Source organism: Somniosus microcephalus, chromosome 6 (assembly GCF_052327205.1).
Source record: "Somniosus microcephalus isolate GS21.2 chromosome 6, FLI_Smic_1.0, whole genome shotgun sequence".
In the NCBI taxonomy this organism is placed as follows: Eukaryota; Metazoa; Chordata; class Chondrichthyes; order Squaliformes; family Somniosidae; genus Somniosus; species Somniosus microcephalus.
In genome coordinates, this window is record NC_140992.1 from 110,555,645 (window position 1) to 110,575,755 (window position 20,111).

The 20,111-nt window shown below is 45.3% G+C and overlaps 1 protein-coding gene across 4 annotated transcripts in view; it reads left to right on the plus strand.

The window, feature by feature from the left end:
• The window catches only part of LOC147115986 (vitamin K-dependent protein C-like), a 55,939-nt gene that overhangs the window by 20,348 nt on the left and 15,480 nt on the right, over positions 1 to 20,111 (plus strand). For all 4 annotated transcript variants that reach the window (XM_085990672.1, XM_085990675.1, XM_085990674.1 and 1 more), the window contains 3 exons: positions 4,839 to 4,952; positions 7,119 to 7,259; positions 13,819 to 13,916. In XM_085990672.1, coding sequence (XP_085846798.1) covers positions 4,839 to 4,952; positions 7,119 to 7,259; positions 13,819 to 13,916 — 353 coding nt within the window. The remainder of the gene's footprint in view (positions 1 to 4,838; positions 4,953 to 7,118; positions 7,260 to 13,818; positions 13,917 to 20,111) is intronic.

Below are 20,111 nucleotides of genomic sequence, written 5' to 3' on the forward strand. Positions count from 1 at the left end.
TATTTGGGGAGGGATGCCCGACAGGGTACAAAGAAAGCTTGTTGTCAATCATTCCATCAGCTCTAGCCTTCATCCTCTCTACACCTCAACCTTTGTTTGTTTTTCCATAGCTGAAATTTCCTCTCTATTCTTCTAAGCTTCAAATACATTATCCAGATGTTCATAATCCTTCTTGTTCAAATTTCTCATCACGCCACTCTGACTCATTTTTCCCAGGATCTCAAAACTGTGGAAGTCCTCACCTTCCTCAGTTTCCCTTCTTCAAATAATCCGCAGGTTTTTAAAACTGACCCAATCACTGCTTCCAGATTTATCTCTTCTGCCTGCTCTTTTCTCTCTTTGTGATGTCCGACACTGTGGTTCTTGGCCCTTCACTTTGTTTCTCAAAGAAAGAAAATGCTCAGTGAAATGAGTGATTCGTTCTGAAAAGAGAGGAGGAGGAGGAGGGCATGAACATATATCTTAAGAGATGAAGTTCTAAAATAATTTATGAAATTAATGTTGGGTTTTCAGTAAGATGACATTATCCATGTTCTATCATGGTGTTTGTAGGTATTAAGGTACTCTTGAGGTGAAGAATTTTTCCCTCTCAACAACCATTCCTTTTAATCCAAGGTTTGCTGCATGGAGAGAGATGAAATATCTCACTTTCCAATTTTTCTGTGCTGAGTTCTAGGAGGTTTGAGAATCAATTTGAAGGACAGTGCACTAAATGAGGATCAGAGTTGCTGTCTTCCAAAGGGGGAAGATTGGGCAACAGTGTACCTGGCCTTGATTTGGAGCCTTCCTGACTGTTTGAGATTGGGACCTTGCCACATGGGGAACTATAGATGAGAAGCTGTGTGTGTCTTTGTTTCTCATCGCGCTCAAGTGGATGTAATACAAAAATTAACACGCCCATCACAAATACCCAGTGTGGCAGAATTCCTAGTACACTTTTTAAAGAAACATGTAGATGCCTGGCAGTTAATGAGGATATTGGAACAAGAGGAGATTTGATAGTGGTGTTTAAAGTCATGGAGGGTTTAGATAGAATCAATAACAAGAAACCGTTTCCAATGACTGAAGGATCGGTAACCAGAGGCACAGATTTAAGGTGATTGGCAAAAGAAACAGAGGGGACATGAGGGAAAACTTTTTCACGCAACGAGTGGTTAGGATTTGGAATGCACTGCCTGATAGGGTGGTGGATACAGATTCAATAGTAGCCTTCAAAAGGGAATTGGACAAATACTTAAAGGAGAAAAAATTGCAAGGATATAGGGAAAGAGCAGGGGAGTGGGACTAACTGGATTGCTCTTCAAAAGAGCTGGCGCAGACTCAATGGGCCAAATGACCACCTTCTGTGCTGTACTATTTTATGATTCTATTCTGTTATTTTAGTAGTACCCTTGAATTAAAGAGTTAGAGGAAGTAATCAGTTCATGGAACTGAGAGGATGGGGCTAATGCCTTTTTTTAGGTCATAGAAACATAGAAGATAGGAGCAGGAGTAGGCCATTCGGCCCCTCGAGCCTGCTCCGCCATTCAATGAGATCATGGCTGATCATCCAAATTCAGTACCCTGACCCTGCCTTCACCCCATATCCCTTGATCCCTTTAACTCCTTCTTCAATATATTTAATGAAGTGGCCTCCACTGCCTTCTGTGGTAGAGAATTCCACAGGTTCACCACTCTCTGGGTGAAGAAATTCCTCCTCATCTCTGTCCTAAATGGCTTATCCCTTATCCTTAGACTGTGACCCCTGGTTCTGGACTCCCCGGCCATCGGGAACATCCTTCCTGCATCTAGTCTGTCTAGTCTTCTTAGAATTTTATAAGTTTCAGTGAGATCCCCTCTCATTCTTCTAAACTCCAGCGAGTATAAGCCCAATCGACCCAATCTCTCCTCATACGTCATTCCTGCCATCCCAGGTATCAGTCTGGTGAATCTTCGCTGCACTCCCTCCATGGCAAGAACATCCTTCTTCAGATAAGGCAACCAAAACTGCACACAATACTCAAGATGTGGTCTCACCAAGGCCCTGTACAACTGCAGCAAGACATCCTTGTTCCTGTACTCGAATCCTCTCGCTATGAAGGCCAACATACCATTTGCCTTCTTAATCACCTGCTGCACCTGCATGCTTACCTTCAGCGACTGGTGCACAAGGACACCCATGTCTCGTTGCACTGCCCCTTCTCCCAATCTATTGTCGTTCAGATAATCTGCCTTCCTGTTTTTGCCACCAAAGTGGATAACCTCGCATTTATCCACATTATACTGCATCTGCCATGCTTCTGCCCAATCACCCAACCTGTCCAAATCATACTGGAGTTTCTCGGCATCCTCCTCACAGCACACACGCCCACCCAGCTTTGTGTCATCTGCAAACTTGGAGATATTACATCTAGTTCCCTCATCTAGATCATTTATATATATTGTGAATAGCTGCGGTACCCCACTAGTCACTGCCTGCCACTCGGAAAAAGACCCATTTATTCCAACTCTTTGCTTCCTGTCTGCCAACCAGTTCTCTATCCAAGTCAATACCTTGCCCCCAATCCCATGTCCCTTAACTTTACACGCTAATCTCTTATGCAGGACCTTATCGAAAGCCTTCTGAAAGTCCAAATACACCACATCCACTGATTCTCCTTTATCTATTCTACCAGTTACATCCTCAAAAAATTCCAGTAGATTAGTCAAGCACGATTTACCTTTTGTAAATCCATGTTGACTTTGTCCGAGCTGTCACTGTTTTCCAAGTGCTCTGCTATTACATCTTATATAATGGACTCTAGCATTTTCCCCACTACCGATGTCAGGCTTAATTCCCCGTTTTCTCTCTACCACCTTTTTTGAATAGTGGGTAAGTGAATAGGTCAGCCGGGTGTTTGACACACATGGAAACCCATCATCATATTTAAGAGTCTGAACCAACCTACACATGTAGAATTTCCATTTGCTTGATTATGGAGTACACAAGCTCTCCCCATAGGGGCACATCCACTTACTCCTGACCGCTTGGCACAGGTTGCATGTGTTACTGTTTAGGGACTCTCAAATGTGGGTAATACTGGAGTTTAACCAGCTAAAACTGCACAGTCTGCAGGAAGTGGAAAGCTTCTTATTGCTTGTCCAGCTACAACCACCTTACCCTTTGTGACATTGTCTTGTAGGGTTCTGTGCAGCTGAGTGGAATTAGTCCCATCGCTCAGTAGAAAGGTTTACCCCTTGCGATTCCGTTAGTGAGCCAGGCTGACTGGTCAGTCATCAACAGTGCTCACAGACCTACATGATTCAGGTTTCAAATTACCGATTCCAGCACACAGGGTTCACTCAGTTCTAAACGTCCATCAACGGGACATCAGTTTGGAGCTACCTCCCTCCACCCAAAGCAGGATAGTCACATCTAGATTGTCAGCCATGGCTCAGTGGTAGCACTCTCGCCTCTGAGACAGAAAGTCGTGGGTTCAAGTCTCACTCTGGGGACTTGAACACAAAATCTAGGTTGACACTTCAATGCAGTACTGAGGGAGTGCTGCACTGTCGGAGGTGCCATCTTTCATATGAGACGTTAAACCGAGGCCCCATCTGCCCTCTCAGGTGAACGTAAAAGATCCCATGGCACTATTTCAAAGAAGAGCAGGGGATTTGTCCTCGGTGTCCTGGTCAATATTTATCTCTTGTACCTTAAGCTGTAGGGTATATCCAAAATTCCTTCACTTTTACATACAGGAAAGGGATGTTTTTGACATCTGTGTCTCAGACGACTCTCATAGGCGAAAAAGCTAAATTCATAGTGTACCCAGGGAATGAATATAGCGCCTTTCACGATCTCAGGATGTCCCAAAGCGCCTCACAGCCATTTACTTACTTTTGAAGTGTACTCACAGTTGTAATGTAGGGAAACATGGCAGCCAATTAGCATGCAACAAGGGCCCACAAACAGCAATGAGATAAATGACCAGTAAATCTGTTTAAATGATGTTGGGTTGACGGCTAAATATTGGCTAAGACCACCAGGAGAGTTTCCCTGTTCTTCTTCGAATAGTGCAGGGGATCTTTTACATCCACGTGAGAGGGAAGACGGGGCCTCTGTTTAATATCTGATCCAAAAGATGATACCTCTGACAATGCAGAACTCCCTCAGTACTGCAGTAAAGTGTCAGTCTAGATTACATGCTGAAGTCTCTGGAATGTGGCTTGCCCCACAACTTCTGACTCAAAGTTGAGAACGCTACCTCTGAGCCAAGGCTAACACTTAACATAAATTGCACATGGATTACTCCCTGATGATACCTTTTTCATTGCAGACCTCCCATAAAACTTAAGACATCATTTGGGAAATATCAGAAACTTTATATCCTAGTATTTTAGTGCGACTACCTGTTGCGGTCAGTGTGAACGAACTGAAACAGCCAGCCCAAGGGGGACCTAGAAATGTTAGCAGGCTGGTCACCTACCACACAATGCCTAAAGATACGCAGCTCCTCTCTAGAAATATCAGTTTGAAAATGTTTTACCATACAGCATTTACCACAAGAGCTAGTCACACCTAAAGGTAGAATAAGTTATACAATAATGTTTGCTGATGTATATTACAGCACAAACCAAACACAACCTTTTCGGATTAAATTCAAACCAGTATCAATATTGTCTCTGATTTTAAAGGAACACTGCTCTATATTCATCAGATGCATATATCTACCTATAGATGCGGCCAAGTATTATGTATGAGAAAGTATCTAAGTTCCCCGGATGTGCTCATTTCTGAACTGATTAATGAGGTCTATCAGACTGAAAGCCCATATTTGGCAAGAGACTCAGCTTTTCATTAAATGTATCTGTCCTAGATGGTGACCAGTGCGAGATTAATCCATGTGCTAATAATGCAACGTGCCAGGATCTGATTGGGGGCTACTACTGTCACTGTCCTGTTGGATTGGATGGGCGCCAATGTCAGTATGGTAAAGTTTACATTTTTTATTTTAATTAAAGTTATTGTTCAACATTTTCAGATAATATCAGCAAAAGTGTTTGTGCTCAGCAAAATTAAAGGGTGATAATTCTATTCCTAGTGAGAGCATCAAACAATGCAAGACCAGTAACACTGCAGAACTGCCATCAATGCTCTCCCAATTCACCTCATATTGAACTATGAAGGACCTACTCCACACTGCAACAGCTACTTTATCTAACATTTTCAGTCTGTGTTCTGTTTTAGATGATGATTATCAACTGAAAGTTTTCAGTTGTGCACTAAAATGAGTGTACTCTAGACTGATCGGCCCCTTGGGGGAAGGAGCGCGGGGGAAACCGGAGACCCTGCTGAATTTAATGGCAGGACCGCACTTATATTTTTTGTCGCCGTTTCCTGGCTGGCAGCCATCCAGATTGAGGGGCTAGCTGGCTGTTGGGCGGGCAGGCCTGCTTCACCAGTCCGCAGCTGGGGAGCAGAGAGGCGGGAGGGAGGAATCAAGAGTGGGAGGGGAGGTGCGGGCAGAGAAAAGATCATGAGCCATGGAGAACATCGGGGGTGGGGGAGAGGGCATCAGATCATGGGCAAGGAAGCAGGTTTGCTTGTTGGGCCAGGGGAAACACTCCTGCTCCTCCTGGCCCACAAGCAGTGCTTTAAAGGCACTTACCTGATGGATCCGGCCCTTCTCGCCTCCCTCCAGCTGCCGGGTTTCCCAGGGCTCGCAGGCATTAAAAGTAAAACTGTGGTTAAATTTGAAGCACGCAGCCTCATTAAAATATTTAAATGGCGGACCCGCCTCTGGTGAGCAGGTTAGTCGCCCGCCCCCCAACACGCCTGTTAAAACTGGAGGTGGGTGCGATGGGGTCGGGTTTCAGATTTTTACATTTTTAACCCGCCGTCCTGGGGTGTTATAATTACCCCCATTGTCACTCATTAAAGGCCTACAGTGAAACTGCCCTAAACTCATTAATAATCATTGATGGCCTCGAGTGAGACTGCTCTAAAATCATTGTCAATCATAGAATTCCTATAGAGAGATTGCCCTAGGCTCATTGTCAGTCACTGAAGGTCTGAAGTGAAACTGCCCCTAAACTCATTGTCAGTTATTCAAGGCCTAGAGTGAAACGACCCTAAACTCATTAATAATATTTGAAGGCCAAACCACATGTTCGCTCTTCCAGTTGTGCCAAAGCCAAGCGTAATTCCCCAGCACTACCAAGCACACAATCGTCCCAGTGAACCTCAACCCACTCCCTCTACCCAGGGCTACTAAATATCAGAGCCAGGAAATCCCAGCAGTGGCGTTGTAGCAACGGAGGTGCGACAAGGCAGGACTTCCATCTGCTATTGGGCTTGGGGTTATTTAAATATATAGGGTGGGTGTCCACACCGGTACCTGCACTACTGGGGTGGTTGCCCTGTAGACCCAGCAGCATTTCTGGTGAGGACACAGGTGGTCTGGCCAAAGATAATGAAGACCTCAAAATTCTTTCCCTGCTGTTCCCTCGCTGGTGGGCTCCATATGCAAATAGCAGTCAATTTCTCTTGGATTGATTGTTGTTGAATGCAGCAGTGTGGGGCCCACATATGACCCTGCACCCCTGCATGTATACTTACATATAGGAGGCGGGAATGGCAGGATTTACTAGAAAGTGAATTTGATTTAGTCAGTCACTGTAAATCAAAGCCCCTGATGTTATCCCCTATGTGGCATAAACACACTTCAGTTATAACAGAGTATCCTGTGACTCACCATGGGCACCACTACAGGGGATCCGCTAGTAATATAATATAAAGACTTTCATGGCTAAGGCTTATTTGTGTTCATCACGTGCATATTTCTATGCCACACTTTAAAAAGCCTGTTCAACCTCTGACCTGAGGATCAACTAAGCTCAGCTAGTCACTAACTCACCTGAGCAAGCTGCAGTAATTAAACCTCGTGGCCCTAAAGGAACATTTCTAAATAATACAAAGTACGTCACATGATGTAATGCTGTCCATATAAAACAGTGTACCCTTTGCCCTGCTGTGTGCAGTGCACAGGAGGTCCTTTAGAGCTGGACTAACTGTGTTTTGATTAATACCATTACATGGATGAATCACAGCAGTTACTGTGGGGAAAATCTTTCATTTCACCACTTTATGATTTCAGAGCTGGTGGCAACAAACTGCTCTGACCATTACGGTTACTGTGCCCATTTCTGCAAAGAAATTCCAGAGAGAAACAGACGGGAATGTTCGTGTGCGAGTGGCTACCAACTAAGTGAAAACGGATTCTCCTGCAATGCATCAGGTGAGGAGCTGCCAATCTAACTGTAAACGTGTGGCAGTGTATTCCTCTTGTTTCTGCTCCTTGGCTCAGAAGTGGCACTAGTATTTTTTATATTCGTTCATGGGATGTGGGTGTCGCTAGCAAGGCCAGCATTTATTGCCCATCCCTAATTGCCCTTGAGAAGGTGGTGGTGAGCCACCTTCTTGAACCACTGCAGTCCGTGTGGTGAAGGTACTCCCACAGTGCTGTTCGGGAGGGAGTTCCAGGATTTTGATCCAGTGACAATGAAGGATCGGCGATATATTTCCAAGTCAGGATGGTGTGTAACTTGGAGGAGAACTTGCAAGTGATGGTGTTACCATGCACCTGCTGCCCTTGTCCTTCTAGGTTGTAGAGGTTGCGGATTTGGGAGGTGCTTCCAAAGAAGCCTTGGCGAGTTGCTGCAGTGCATCTTGTAGATGGTACACACTGCAGCCACAGTACGCCGGTGGTGCAGGGAATGAATGTTTAAGGTGGTGGATGGGGTACCAATCAAGCGGGCTGCTTTGTCCTGGCTGGTGTCAAGCTTCTTGAGTGTTGTTGGAGCTGCACTCATCCAGTCAAGTGGGGATTATTCCATTACACTCCTGACTTGTGCCTTGTAGATGGTGGAAAGGCTTTGTGGAGTCAGGAGGCAAGACACTCGCTGCAGAATACCCAGCCTCTGAGCCACTCTTGTAGCCACAGTATTTATGTGGCTGGTCCAGTTAAATTTCTGGTCAGTGGTGACCCCCAGGATGTTGATGGTCAGGGATTCAGTGATGGTAATGCCGTTGAATGTCAAGGGGCAGTGGTTAGACTCTCGCTTGTTGGAGATAGTCATTGCCTGACACTTGTGTTGCACAAATGTTACCTGCCACTTATCAGCCCAAGCCTGAATGTCATCCAGGTGCTGCATTCAGGCATGGACTGTTTCATTATCTGAGGAGTTGTGAATGTCACTGAACACTGCCGTCATCAACGAACATCCCCACTTCTGACCAGCTGAAGATGGTTGGGCCTAGGACACTGCCCTGAGGAACTCCTGCAGCGATGTCCTGGGGCTGAGATGATTGACCTCCAACAACTACAGCCATCTTCCTTTTGTGCTAGGTATGACTCCAGCCGGTGCAGAGTTTTCCCCCTGATTCCCATAGACTTCAATTTTACTACGGCTCCTTGATGCTACACTTGGTCAAATGCTGCCTTGATGTCAAGGGCAGTCACTCTCGCCTCAACTCTGGAATTCAGCTCTTTTGTCCATGTTTGGACCAAGGCTGTAATGAGGTCTGGAGCCGAGTGGTCCTGGCGGAACCCAAACTGAGCATCGGTGAACAAGTTATTGGTGAGTAAGTGCCGCTTTATAGCACTGTCACCAACACCTTCTATCACTTTGCTGATGATTGAGAGTAGACTGATGGGGCGGTAATTGGCCGGATTGGATTTGTCCTGTGTGTTGTGGACAGGACATACCTGGGCAGTTTTCCACATTGTCGGGTAGATGCCAGTGTTGTAGCTGTACTAGAACGGCTTGGCTAGAGGCGTAGCTAGTTCTGGAGCACAAGTCTTCAGCACGACAGCCGGGATGTTGTCAGGGCCCATAGCCTTTGCTGCATCCAGTGCGCTCAGCCATTTGTTGATATCATGTGGAGTGAATCAAATTGGCTGAAGACTGGCTTCTGTGATGGTGGGGACCTCAAGAGGAGGCCAATATGGCTCATCCACTCGGCACTTCTGGCTGAAGATGGTTGCAAAGCTTCAGCCTTGCCTTTTGCACGTGCATGCTGGGCTCCGTCATCATTAAGGATGGGGATATTCATGGATCCTTTTCCTCCCGTTAGTTGTTTAATTGTCCACCACTGGATGTGGCAGGACTGCAGAGCTTTGATCTGATCTGTTGATTGTGGGATCGCTTAGCTCTGTTTATAGCATGCTGCTTCTGTTTAGCATGCATGTCGTCCTGTGTTGCAGCTTCCCCAGGTTGGCACCTCATTTTTAGGTACGCCTGATACTGCTCCTGGCATGCTCTTCTGCACTCCTCATTGAACCAGGGTTGGTCCCCTGGCTTGATGGTAATGGTAGAGTGAGGCATATGCCAGGCCATGAGGTTACAGATTGTGGTGGAATACAATTCTGCTGCTGCTGATGGCTCACACCGCCTCATGTATGCCCAGTTTTGAGCTGCTAGATCTGTTCTGAATCTATCCCATTTAGCACGGTGATGGTGCCACACAATACGATGGAGGGTGTCCTCAGTGTGAAGACGGGACTTCGTCTCCACAAGGACTGTGCGGTGGTCACTGTTGCCAATACTGTCATGGACAGATGCATCTGCGACAGGTAGATTGGTGAGGACGAGGTCAAGTAGGTTTTTTCCTCATGTTGGTGTTCTCAGCACCTGCTGCAGTCCTAGTCTGGCAGCCATGTCCTTCAGGACTCGGCCAGCTCCATCAGTACTGGTGCTACAGAGCCACTCTTGGTGATGGACATTGAAGTCCCCCACCCAGATTGATTCTTCCAAGTGGTGTTCAACATGGAGGAGTACTGATTCATCAGCTGAGGGAGGGTGGTAGGTGGTAATCAGCCACAGGTTTCCTTGCCTATGCTTGACCTGAAGCCATGAGACTTCATGGGGTCCGGAGTCAATGGTGAAGACTCCCAGGGCCACTCCCTCCCGACTGTATACCACTGTGCCTTCACCTCTGGTGGGTCTGTCCTGGCGGTGGGACTGACAGGGATGGTGATGGAGGAATCTGGGACATTGACTGATAGGTATGATTCTGTGAGTATGACTATGTCAGGCTGTTGCTTGACTAGTCTGTGGGACTGCTCTCCCAATTTTGCCATAAGTTCCCAGATGTTAGTGAGGAGGACTTTGCAGGGTTGACTGGGCAGGGTGTGCCATTATCGTGTCCGAAGCCAGTGCCGAGGTCGATATCAGGTGGTCCGTCCGGTTTTATTCTTATTGTTTTTCGCAGCGGTTGTTTACAACTGAGTGGCTTGCTAGGCCATTTCAGAGGGCAGTTAAGAGTCCACCACATTGCTGTGGGTCTGGAGTAACGTATAGGCCAGGTAACAATGGCAGATTTCCTTCCCTAAAGGACATTAGTGAACCAGATGGGTGATGGGCGAACAAATAATGCTTGTGTGAGATTCCTTACTTATCCTAGATTTGTAGTGTTTGCAAGGAAATCTGGTATTACTGGGGTTTTGGGACTCTTGGAACATTTTGGGTTACTGAGATACCAGGCTTTCTGGGGTATCTGCATTTCCTGCGTATGTGGGTTATCTATCTCCCTATCTCTGTAACCTCTCCAGCCCTACAACCCTCTGAGATCTCTGCACTCCTCCAATTCTGGCCTCTTGCGCATCCCCGATTTTCATTACTCCACCATTGGTGGCCATGCCTTCAGCTGCCTAGACCCTAAGCTCTGGAATTCCCTTTCTAAACCTCTCTACCTCTCCTCCTTTAAGACGCTTCTTAAAATCTAACTCTTTGACCAAGCTTTTGTTCACCTGTCTTTTTATATTCGTTCACGGGATGTGGGCGTCACTGGCAAGGCCAGCATTTATTGTCCATCCCTAATTGCCCTCGAGAAGGTGGTGGTGAGCCGCCGCCTTGAACCGCTGTAATCCATGTGGTGAAGGTACTCGCACAGTGCTGTTATACTTCTTTGTAGCGGTTTGGTACAGCTGAGTGGCTTGCTAGGCCATTTCAGAGGGCAGTTAAGAGTCAAGCACGTTGCTGTGGGTCTGGAGTCACATGTAGGTCAGACCGGGTAAGGACGGCAGATTTCCTTCCCTGAAGGACATTGGTGAACCAGATGAGTTTTTACGACAATCCGGTAGTTTCATGGTCACCATTACTGATACTAGCTTTTTATTCCAGATTTATTTAATTAACTGAATTTAAATTCCCCAGCTGCCATAGTGGGATTTGAACTCATGTCTCCGGATCACTAGTCTGGATTGCTAGTCCAGTAACATAACCACTATACCGTACCCTTAAATAACAAACCTAATATCTCCTTATGTGGATCAGTGTCAAATTTTGTTTAATAATGCTCCTGTGAAGCGCAATTCAGATTCAGATTCAGATTAGATTTATTTGCCATATGTAACAAGTACAATGGAATGCTTGTTCCCCGTAGGGACGCGTCAGCTATACATACAGGACATTTTACTATGTTAAAGACGCTATATAAATGCAAGTTTTTGTTGTTAATAGGTTATCCAAGTTACTGGGGTATCTGTGGTTTGTTGGGTAGGTGGGTTACTGGGGTAAATGAAGTTTCTGGGGTGATTGAGATTTCCAGGGTTTTGTAGGCTTCCTGGAGGTATCTGGGGTCTCTGAGTTTACAGGGGTAAAGAAAAAAACTAAGAAAGTGCTTGCATTTATATAGCACCATTTATGTCAGATTCTTCACAATCAATTCATTCTGTTTGAAATGTATTCATTGTTGCTTTGCTGGCAAATGTGGCAGCCAGTATACACACAGCTAGGGTATCTGGGTTTCCCGAGTTACCACAGTATGCGGGCTATTTGAGGTTACTGAGTTTCCTCGGGCAGCCATAGGTATTTGGTGTATCTGGGGTCACTCATGTATAGAATCATAGACTGGTTACAGCACGGAAGAAGGTCATTTGGCCCGTCGAGCCCGTGCTGGCTCTCTGCAAGAGCACCTCAGCTAGTTTCACTCCCCTGTCCTTTCCCTGTAGCCCTGCAAATGTTTTTCTTTCAGGTACTTATCCAACTCCCTTTTGAAAGCCGTGATTGAATCTGCCTCCACCACCCTTTCAGGCAGCGCATTCCAGACCCTAACCACTCACTGAGTAAAAAAGTTTTTTCTTATGTCGCCTTTGGTTCTTTTGCTAATCACCTTAAATCTGTGTCCTCTGGTTCTCAACCCTTCTGCCAATGGAGCAGTTTCTCTCTATCTACTCTGTCCAGACCCTCATGATTTTTAACACCTCTATCAAATCTCCTTTCAATCTTCTCTGCTCTAAGGAGAACAACCCCAGCTTCTTCAGTCTATCCACGTAACTGAAGTCCCTCATCCCTGGAATCATTCTCGTAAATCTTTTCTCTAAGGCCTTCACATCCTTCCTAAAGTGCAGTGCCCAAAATTGGACACAATATTCCAGTTGAAGTCGAACCAGTGTTTTATACAGGTTCATCATAATTTCCACACTTTTATACTCTATACCTCTATTCATGAAGCCCAGGATCCCGTAAGCTTTTTTAACTGCTTTCTCAACTTGCCCTGCCACCTTCAACGAATTGTGCACATATACCCCCAGGTGTCTCTGTTCATGCACCCCATTTAGAATTGTAACCTTTAGTTTATATTTCCTCTCCTTATTCTTTATACCAAAATGTATCACTTCACACTTTTCTGCATTAAATTTCATCTGCCACGTGTCTGCCCAATCCACCAGCCTGTCTATGTCCTCATGAAGTCTATCACTATCCTCCTCACTGTTCACTATACTTCCAAGTTTTGTCTCATCTGCAAATTTTGAAATTGTGCCCTGTACACCCACATCCAAGTCATTAATATATATCAAGAAAAGCAGTGGTCCTAGTACTGACCCCTGGGGAACACCACTGTGTATCTTCCTCCAGTCTGAAAAACAACCATTCACCACTACTCTCTGTTTCCTGTCACTTAGCCAATTTCGTATCCATGCTGCCACTGTCCCCTTTATTCCATGGGCTTCAACTTTACTGGCAAGCCTATTATGTGACACTTTGTCGAATGCCTTTTGGAAATCCATGTACACCATGTCAACCACATTGCCCTCATCAACCCTCCCTGTTACCTCATCGATCAAGTCGGTTAAACACGATTTGCCTTTAACAAATCCGTGCTGGCTTTCCTTAATTAATCTACACTTGTATTTAGAGTTATTGGGGTATCTGGGGTTATTAGGGTATTTGGGGAACATTTGGTATCCAGGGCTCCTGGTGTATCCAGGCTTACATGGGGTATGCAAAGTTCCTAGGTTATAGCAACAACAAACTGTTTACATTGTTGTAGCACCTTTAACATAGTAAAGCACCTCACAGGAGCGTAATCAGACATAAATTGACACCAAGCCAAAGAAGGAGACATAAGGACAGGTGACCAAAAGTTTGATTGAAGAGGTAGGTTTTAAGCAGCGTCTTAAAGGAAGAGAGAGAGCTGAAGAGGCAGAGCTGTCAATGGAGGGGCGAAGGAAGTGAGGGATGGACAAGAGGCCAGAATTGGAGGAACGCAGAGTTCTGTGAGGGTAGAAGGAGTTTTCAGAGATAGGGACAAGCAAAGCCATGGAGGGATTCGAACACAAGGACGAGAATTTTAAAATTCAGTGTGCTCTTGAGTGAACAACAATCGTTAAACAAAAGTAAATGGATTCTGATGGTGGTGTTGTTAAATTGTCATCCTCTGGTTAGTAAGTGATCCGCTGTGTTCAATAATACCCTCAGTTCTCAGAGGCAGGGTTGTATCTATTGGGACAGTGGTTCTACGGCATCACCCACTCTGCATTACCTTGATATGTATTAAATTGTACATTGCAGATGAATACAGTTGCGGGCGACTCAGAGGGATAGAGAAGCCGCTGGACCCTCGAATCATAGGAGGGAAGGTAATGAAGAAAGGAGGCAGCCCCTGGCAGGTGAGATATTATTACTGAAGTGACCTTGGTGGGCATTTGGCACACTGCAAAGTAAATGCTGTAGCTTTTTTTCTGATTCGGCTGATTTTGCTCTCATTATAGTGTGGGTCACCCACTGCTCCTGCTTCCTGTGGACAAAGCACTTAGCACAAAACATTGATTTTCCCTCGTCAGCGATCTGACTCGTTCATTTCTCACACTCTGTTCCTTTTCAGCCTTGGCTCAGTGGTAGCACTCTCACCTCTTGAGTCGGAAGGGTTGTGGGTTCAAGCCCCACTCCAGGATTTGAGGTTGACGCTTTAACCTTGATGGATATTATATTTCATGTTGCAGATAATTATGTTTGTGGAGCCCAAAAGTCATGCAGAGCAGTGGGGCTGGATGAGGATGGCCTGCTCTATGCGAGAGTTCATCTTTCCCAACACTGGGGGGAGTGTGTCTGGGTTCTATAGGATTATGACTGAGGGGGTGCCGTCTTTTGGATGTGATATTAAGCTGAGGCTCCGTCCGATTGTTCAGGTGGACATAAAAGATCCCATGGCGCTATTTGAAGAAAAGCAGGTGATTTCTCCTGCCCAACATTTATTCGTCAGCCAGTACCACCAAAAAAGAATGATGGGTCACCTGGTTGCCATATTTGCCTACATAACAACAGTTAGTCACATCAAAAGTAATTGATTGACTGTGAAGCGCTTTGGGAAGTCCTGAGGACATGAAAGGCGCTATATAAATGCAAGTTATTTCTTTCTTTGGACACTTGGACTAAGACTGTAAACAAAAAGGCTGAATTAACAGTCAGACCTCTTCTCCCGGTGACTCATTTGAGAAAGGGACAGGCAGTCATTATTGTATCGGAGCTGATGCAACTGCAGTTGGAGATGTCAGGAACAAGAACAGGGGTTTCATGAAATGTAGGCTGGAATTCCTGGGGGATGCAGAAAGATATTGAGACATTGCACTGGGACATTTTTATGGGCAGGTTAAAGGCTTCCCATAGGCTGTTGCTTCAGCCAGTGAGACTTAAATTCTCCATACCAGAGTCCAGGTTTCAGGTAAATGCCTGTAAAAAGAGTATCAAGGGCAGATGTGTGAATTAATTATTGGAATTATACACTGGCTATTTGAGTGAAACTGCATGTTACAGTGAAGCTTGATTTAAGTATCAGTCATAATCCTATAGAACCCAGACACATCCCCCTAGTGTTGGAAACATAAGAAATAGGAACAGGCGTAGGCCATTCGGCCCTTCGATCCTGCTCCGCCATTCAATAAGATCATGGCTCATCTTCTACCTCAACTCCACTTTCCTGCACTATCCCCATATCTCTTGATTCCCTTAATATTCAAAAATCTATTGATCTCTGTTTTGACTATACTCAACAACTGAGCCTCCACAACTCTCTGGGTTAGAGAATTCCAAAGATTCACCACCCTCTGAGTGAAGAAATTTCTCATCTCAGTCCTAAATGGCCGACCCCTTATTCTGCGACTGTGACCCCTGGTTCTAGATTCCCCAGCCAGGGGAAACTGGCTCCCTGCATCTACCCTGTCAAGTCCTATAAGAATTTTGTATGTTTCAATGAGATCACCTCTCATTCTTCTAAACTCTAGAGAATATAGGCCGAGTCTACTCAATCTCTCCTCATAGGACAATTCCCCCCATCCCAGGAACTAGTCCGGTGAACCTTCGTTGCACTCCCTCTAAGACAAGTATATCCTTAATAACAACAGAAAATGCTGGAAAAACTCAGCAGGCCAGGCAACATCTGTGGAGAGAGAAATAGAGTCAACGTTTCAGGTCGAAACCCTTTGTCAAGACTGGAAAAGCACAGGAAATGAAACAGATTAAAAGGCCAGGCTGGGAGAGAACAAAAGAGAAGTGAAGAGACATTAAGAGGTATTCAAAACGAGACAAGATGGTGATAGGACTAGTGGAGACAAAAGACGGCTCTAGATTAGGCGTGAAACGCGCTGGCAGAATGGGAGATAGCTACCATGTGGGAGAGAAAAAAAGGGGGGGGCGCCAAAACAAAAGTGTGGATAAAAAATATAAGTAAAAATGTAACGGGAGCCAAGGTTATGACCTGAAATTGTTGAACTCGATATTGAGTCCGGAAGGCTGTAAAGTGCCTAATCGAAAGATGAGGTGCTGTTCCTTGAGCTTATGCTGAGTTTCCGTGGAACAATGCAAGAGCCCTAGTACAGTGAGGTCTGAGTGGGAATGGGGCGGTGAATTAAAATGACAGGCGACCGGAAGCTCGGGGTCATCCTTACGTAAGGAGACCAAAACTCTACACAATACTCCAGGTGTGGTCTCACCGGGGCCCTATATAATTGCAGTAAGACGTCTTTACTCTTATACTCAAATCCTCTTGTAATAAAGGCCAACATACCATTTGCTTTCCTAATTGCTTGCTGTACCTGCATGTTAACCTTCAGTGATTCGTGTACAAGGACACCCAGGTCCCTCTGAACGCCAACATTTCCCAATTTCTCACCATTCAGAAAATACTCTGCTTTTCTATTTTTCCTAACAAAGTGGATAACTCACACTTCTCTACATTATATTCCATTTGCCATGTTCTTGCTCACTCACTTAGCCTGTCTACATCCCCTTAAAGCCTCTTTGCATCCTCCTCACAACTTACATTCCCACCTAGCTTTGTATCATCAGCAAACCATCGGATCAAATCAAAGCTCTGCAGTCCTGCCACATCCAGTCGTGAGTGGTGGTGGACAATTAAACAGTTAACAGGAGGAGGAGGCTCCAAAAATATCCCCATCCTCAATGATGGTGGAGCCCAGCACGTGAGTGCAAAAGACAAGACTGAAACATTTGCAACTATCTTCAGCCAGAAGTGCCGAGTGGATGATCCATCTCGGCCTCCTCCCGAGGTCCCCAGCATCACAGATGCCAGTCTTCAGCCCATTCAATTCACTCCACGTGATGTCAAGAAACGGCTGAAGACACTGGATACTGCAAAGGCTATGGGCCCTGACAACATTCCGGCAATAGTACTGAAGACTTGTGCTCCAGAACTAGCTGCGCCCCTAGCCAAGCTGTTCCAGTACAGCTACAACACTGGCATCTACCCGGCAATGTGGAAAATTGCCCAAGTATGTCCTGTCTACAAAAAGCAGGACAAATCCGACCCGGCCAATTACCGTCCCATCAGTTTACTCTCAATCATCAGCAAAGTGATGGAAGGTGTCGTCAACAGTGCTATCAAGCGGCACTCACTCAGCAATAACCTGCTAACTGACGCCCAGTTTGGGTTCCGCCAGGGCCACTCAGCTCCTGACCTCATTACAGCCTTGGTCCAAACATGGACAAAAGAGCTGAACTCAAGAGGTGAGGCGAGAGTGACTGCCCTTGACATCAAGGCAGCATTTGATCGAGTGTGGCATCAAGGAGCCCTAGCAAAATGGGAATCAAGGGGAAAACTCTCCATTGGTTGGAATCATACCTAGCACAAAGGAAGTTGGCTGTGGTTGTTGGAGGTCATTCATCTCAATCACATGACATCACTGCAGGAGTTCCTCAGGGCAGTGTCCTAGGCCCAACCATCTTCAGCTGTTTCATCAATGACCTTCCCTCCATCACAAGGTCAGAAGTGGGGATGTTCGCTGATGATTGCACACTGTTCAGCACCATTCGAGACTCGTCAGATACTGACGCAGTCCGTGTCCATATGCAGCAAGACCTGGACAACATTCAGACTTGGGCTGACAAGTGGCAAGTAACATTCGCACCACACAAGTGCCAGGCAATGACCATCTCCAACAAGCGAGACTCTAACCATCTCCCCTTGACATTCAATGGCATTACCATCGCTGAATCCCCCACTATCAACATCCTGGGGGTTACCATTGATCAGAAACTGAACTGGACCAGCCATATAAATACTGTGGCTACAAGAGCAGGCCAGAGGCTGGTAATTCTGCGGCAAGTGTCTCACCTCCTGACTCCCCAAAGCCTTTCCACCATCTACAAGGCACAAGTCAGGAGTGTGATGGAATACTCTCCACTTGCCTGGATGAGTGCAGCTCCAACAACACTCAAGAAGCTCGACACCATTCAGGATAAAGCAGCCCGCTTGATTGGCACTCCATCCACCACCTTCAACATTCACTCCCTCCACCACCAGCGCACTGTGGCTGCAGTGTGTACCATCTACAAGATGCACTGCAGCAACTCGCCAAAGCTCCTTCAACAGCACCTTCCAAACCCGCGACCTCTACCACTTAGAAGGACAAGGGCAGCAGACGCACGGGAACATCACCATCTACAAGTTCCCCTCCAAGCCACACACCATCCTGACTTGGACCTGTATCGCCGTTCCTTCACTGTCGCTGGGCCAAAATCCTGGAACTCCCTTCCTAACAGCATTGTGGGTGTACCTACACCATATGGACTGCAGTGGTTCAAGAAGGCGGCTCACCACCATCTTCTCGAGGGCAATTAGGGATGGGCACTAAATGCAGGCCTAGCCAGCGACGCCCACATCCCATCAATGAATAAAAAATTTAAAAACTTGTATATATTATATATATTATCCCCTCATCCAAATCATTGATAGTGATTGTGAACAGCTGAGGCCCAAACACTGATCCTTGTGGTACCCCACTAGTTACAGCCTACCAACCCAAAAATGACCCGTTTATTCCTACTCTGTTTTCTGTCCGTTAACCAATCCTCAATCCATGCTAGTATATTAGCCTCAATCCTATGAGCCCTAATTTTGTTTAATAACCTCTTGTGTGGCACCTTATCGAATGCCTTCTGAAAATCCAAATACACCACATCCACTGGTTCCCCCTTATCTATTCTGCTAGTTACAACCTCAAAAAACTCTCAGATTTGTCAAACACGATTTCCCTTTCATAAATCCGTGTTGACTCTGCCCAATCCTATTATTATTTTCTAAGTGCCCTGTTACCACGTCCTCAATAATAGATTCTAGCATTTTCCCTACTACTGATGTCAGGCTAACTGGTCTGTAGTTCCCCGTTTTCTCTCTTCCCTCCTTTCTTAAATAGTGGGGTTACATTTGCGTCTTCCAATCCACAGGAACCGTTCTAGATTCTATGGAATTTTGGAAGATGACAACCAATGCATCCACTATCTCCATAGCCGCTTCTTTCAAAACCCTAGGATGGAGGCCATCAGGTCCAGGGGATTTATTGGCTTTCAGTCCCATTAATTTCTCCAGTACTATTTTTTAACTAATTCTAATTTCTTTCAGTTCCTCATTCTCGGTTCTCCACTATTTCTGGGAGATTTTTTGCGTCTTCCATGAATTTGTTTAATTTCTTAGCCAGTTTCTTATTCCCCATTATAATTTCTCCTGTCTCAGCCTGTAAGGGACCCACATTTACTTTCACTAATCTTTTCCTTTATATACATACCTATAGAAGCTTTTACAGTGTATTTTTATGTCTCTCGCTAGTTTACTCTCATATTCTATTTTCCCTTTCTTTATCAATTTCTTGGTCCTCCTTTGCTGAATTCTAAAATTTTCCCAATCCTCAAGCTTACTGCTCTTTTTGGCAACATTATAAGCCTCTTCCTTTGATCTAAGACTATCTTTAACTTCTCTTGTTAGCCACATTGGAGCACTTTTCCTGTGGGGTTTTTGTGCCTTAAAGGAATGTATATTTGTTGTAAATTATGTATTAATTCTTTAAATGCTAGCCATTGCTTATCTACTGTCATACCTTTTAATGTAGTTTCCCAATCTACCTTAGTCAACTCGCCCCTCATACCTATGTAGTTTGCTTTGTTTAGATTTAAGACTCTAGTTTCGGATTTAACAAAATCACTTTCGAACTTAATATAAAATTCTATCATATTATAGTCACTCTTCCCTAAAGGCCCCTTTACTGCAAGGTTATTAATTAACCCTATCTCATTGCACAATACTAGATCTAAAGTAGCCTGTTTCCTAGTTGGTTCCTCAACATACTGATCTAGAAAACTATCTTGTATACATTCCATGAATTCATCCTCCACACTATTACTGCAAATTTGGTTTCCCCAGTCTATATGTAGATTAAAGTCCCCTATGATCACTGTATTATCCTTGTTACTTGCGCCTCTAATTTCCTGATTTATACTCTGCCCTACATTACAACTACTATTTGGTGGCCTATAAACAACTCCCACCAATGTTTTCTGCCCCTTGCTGTTTCTTA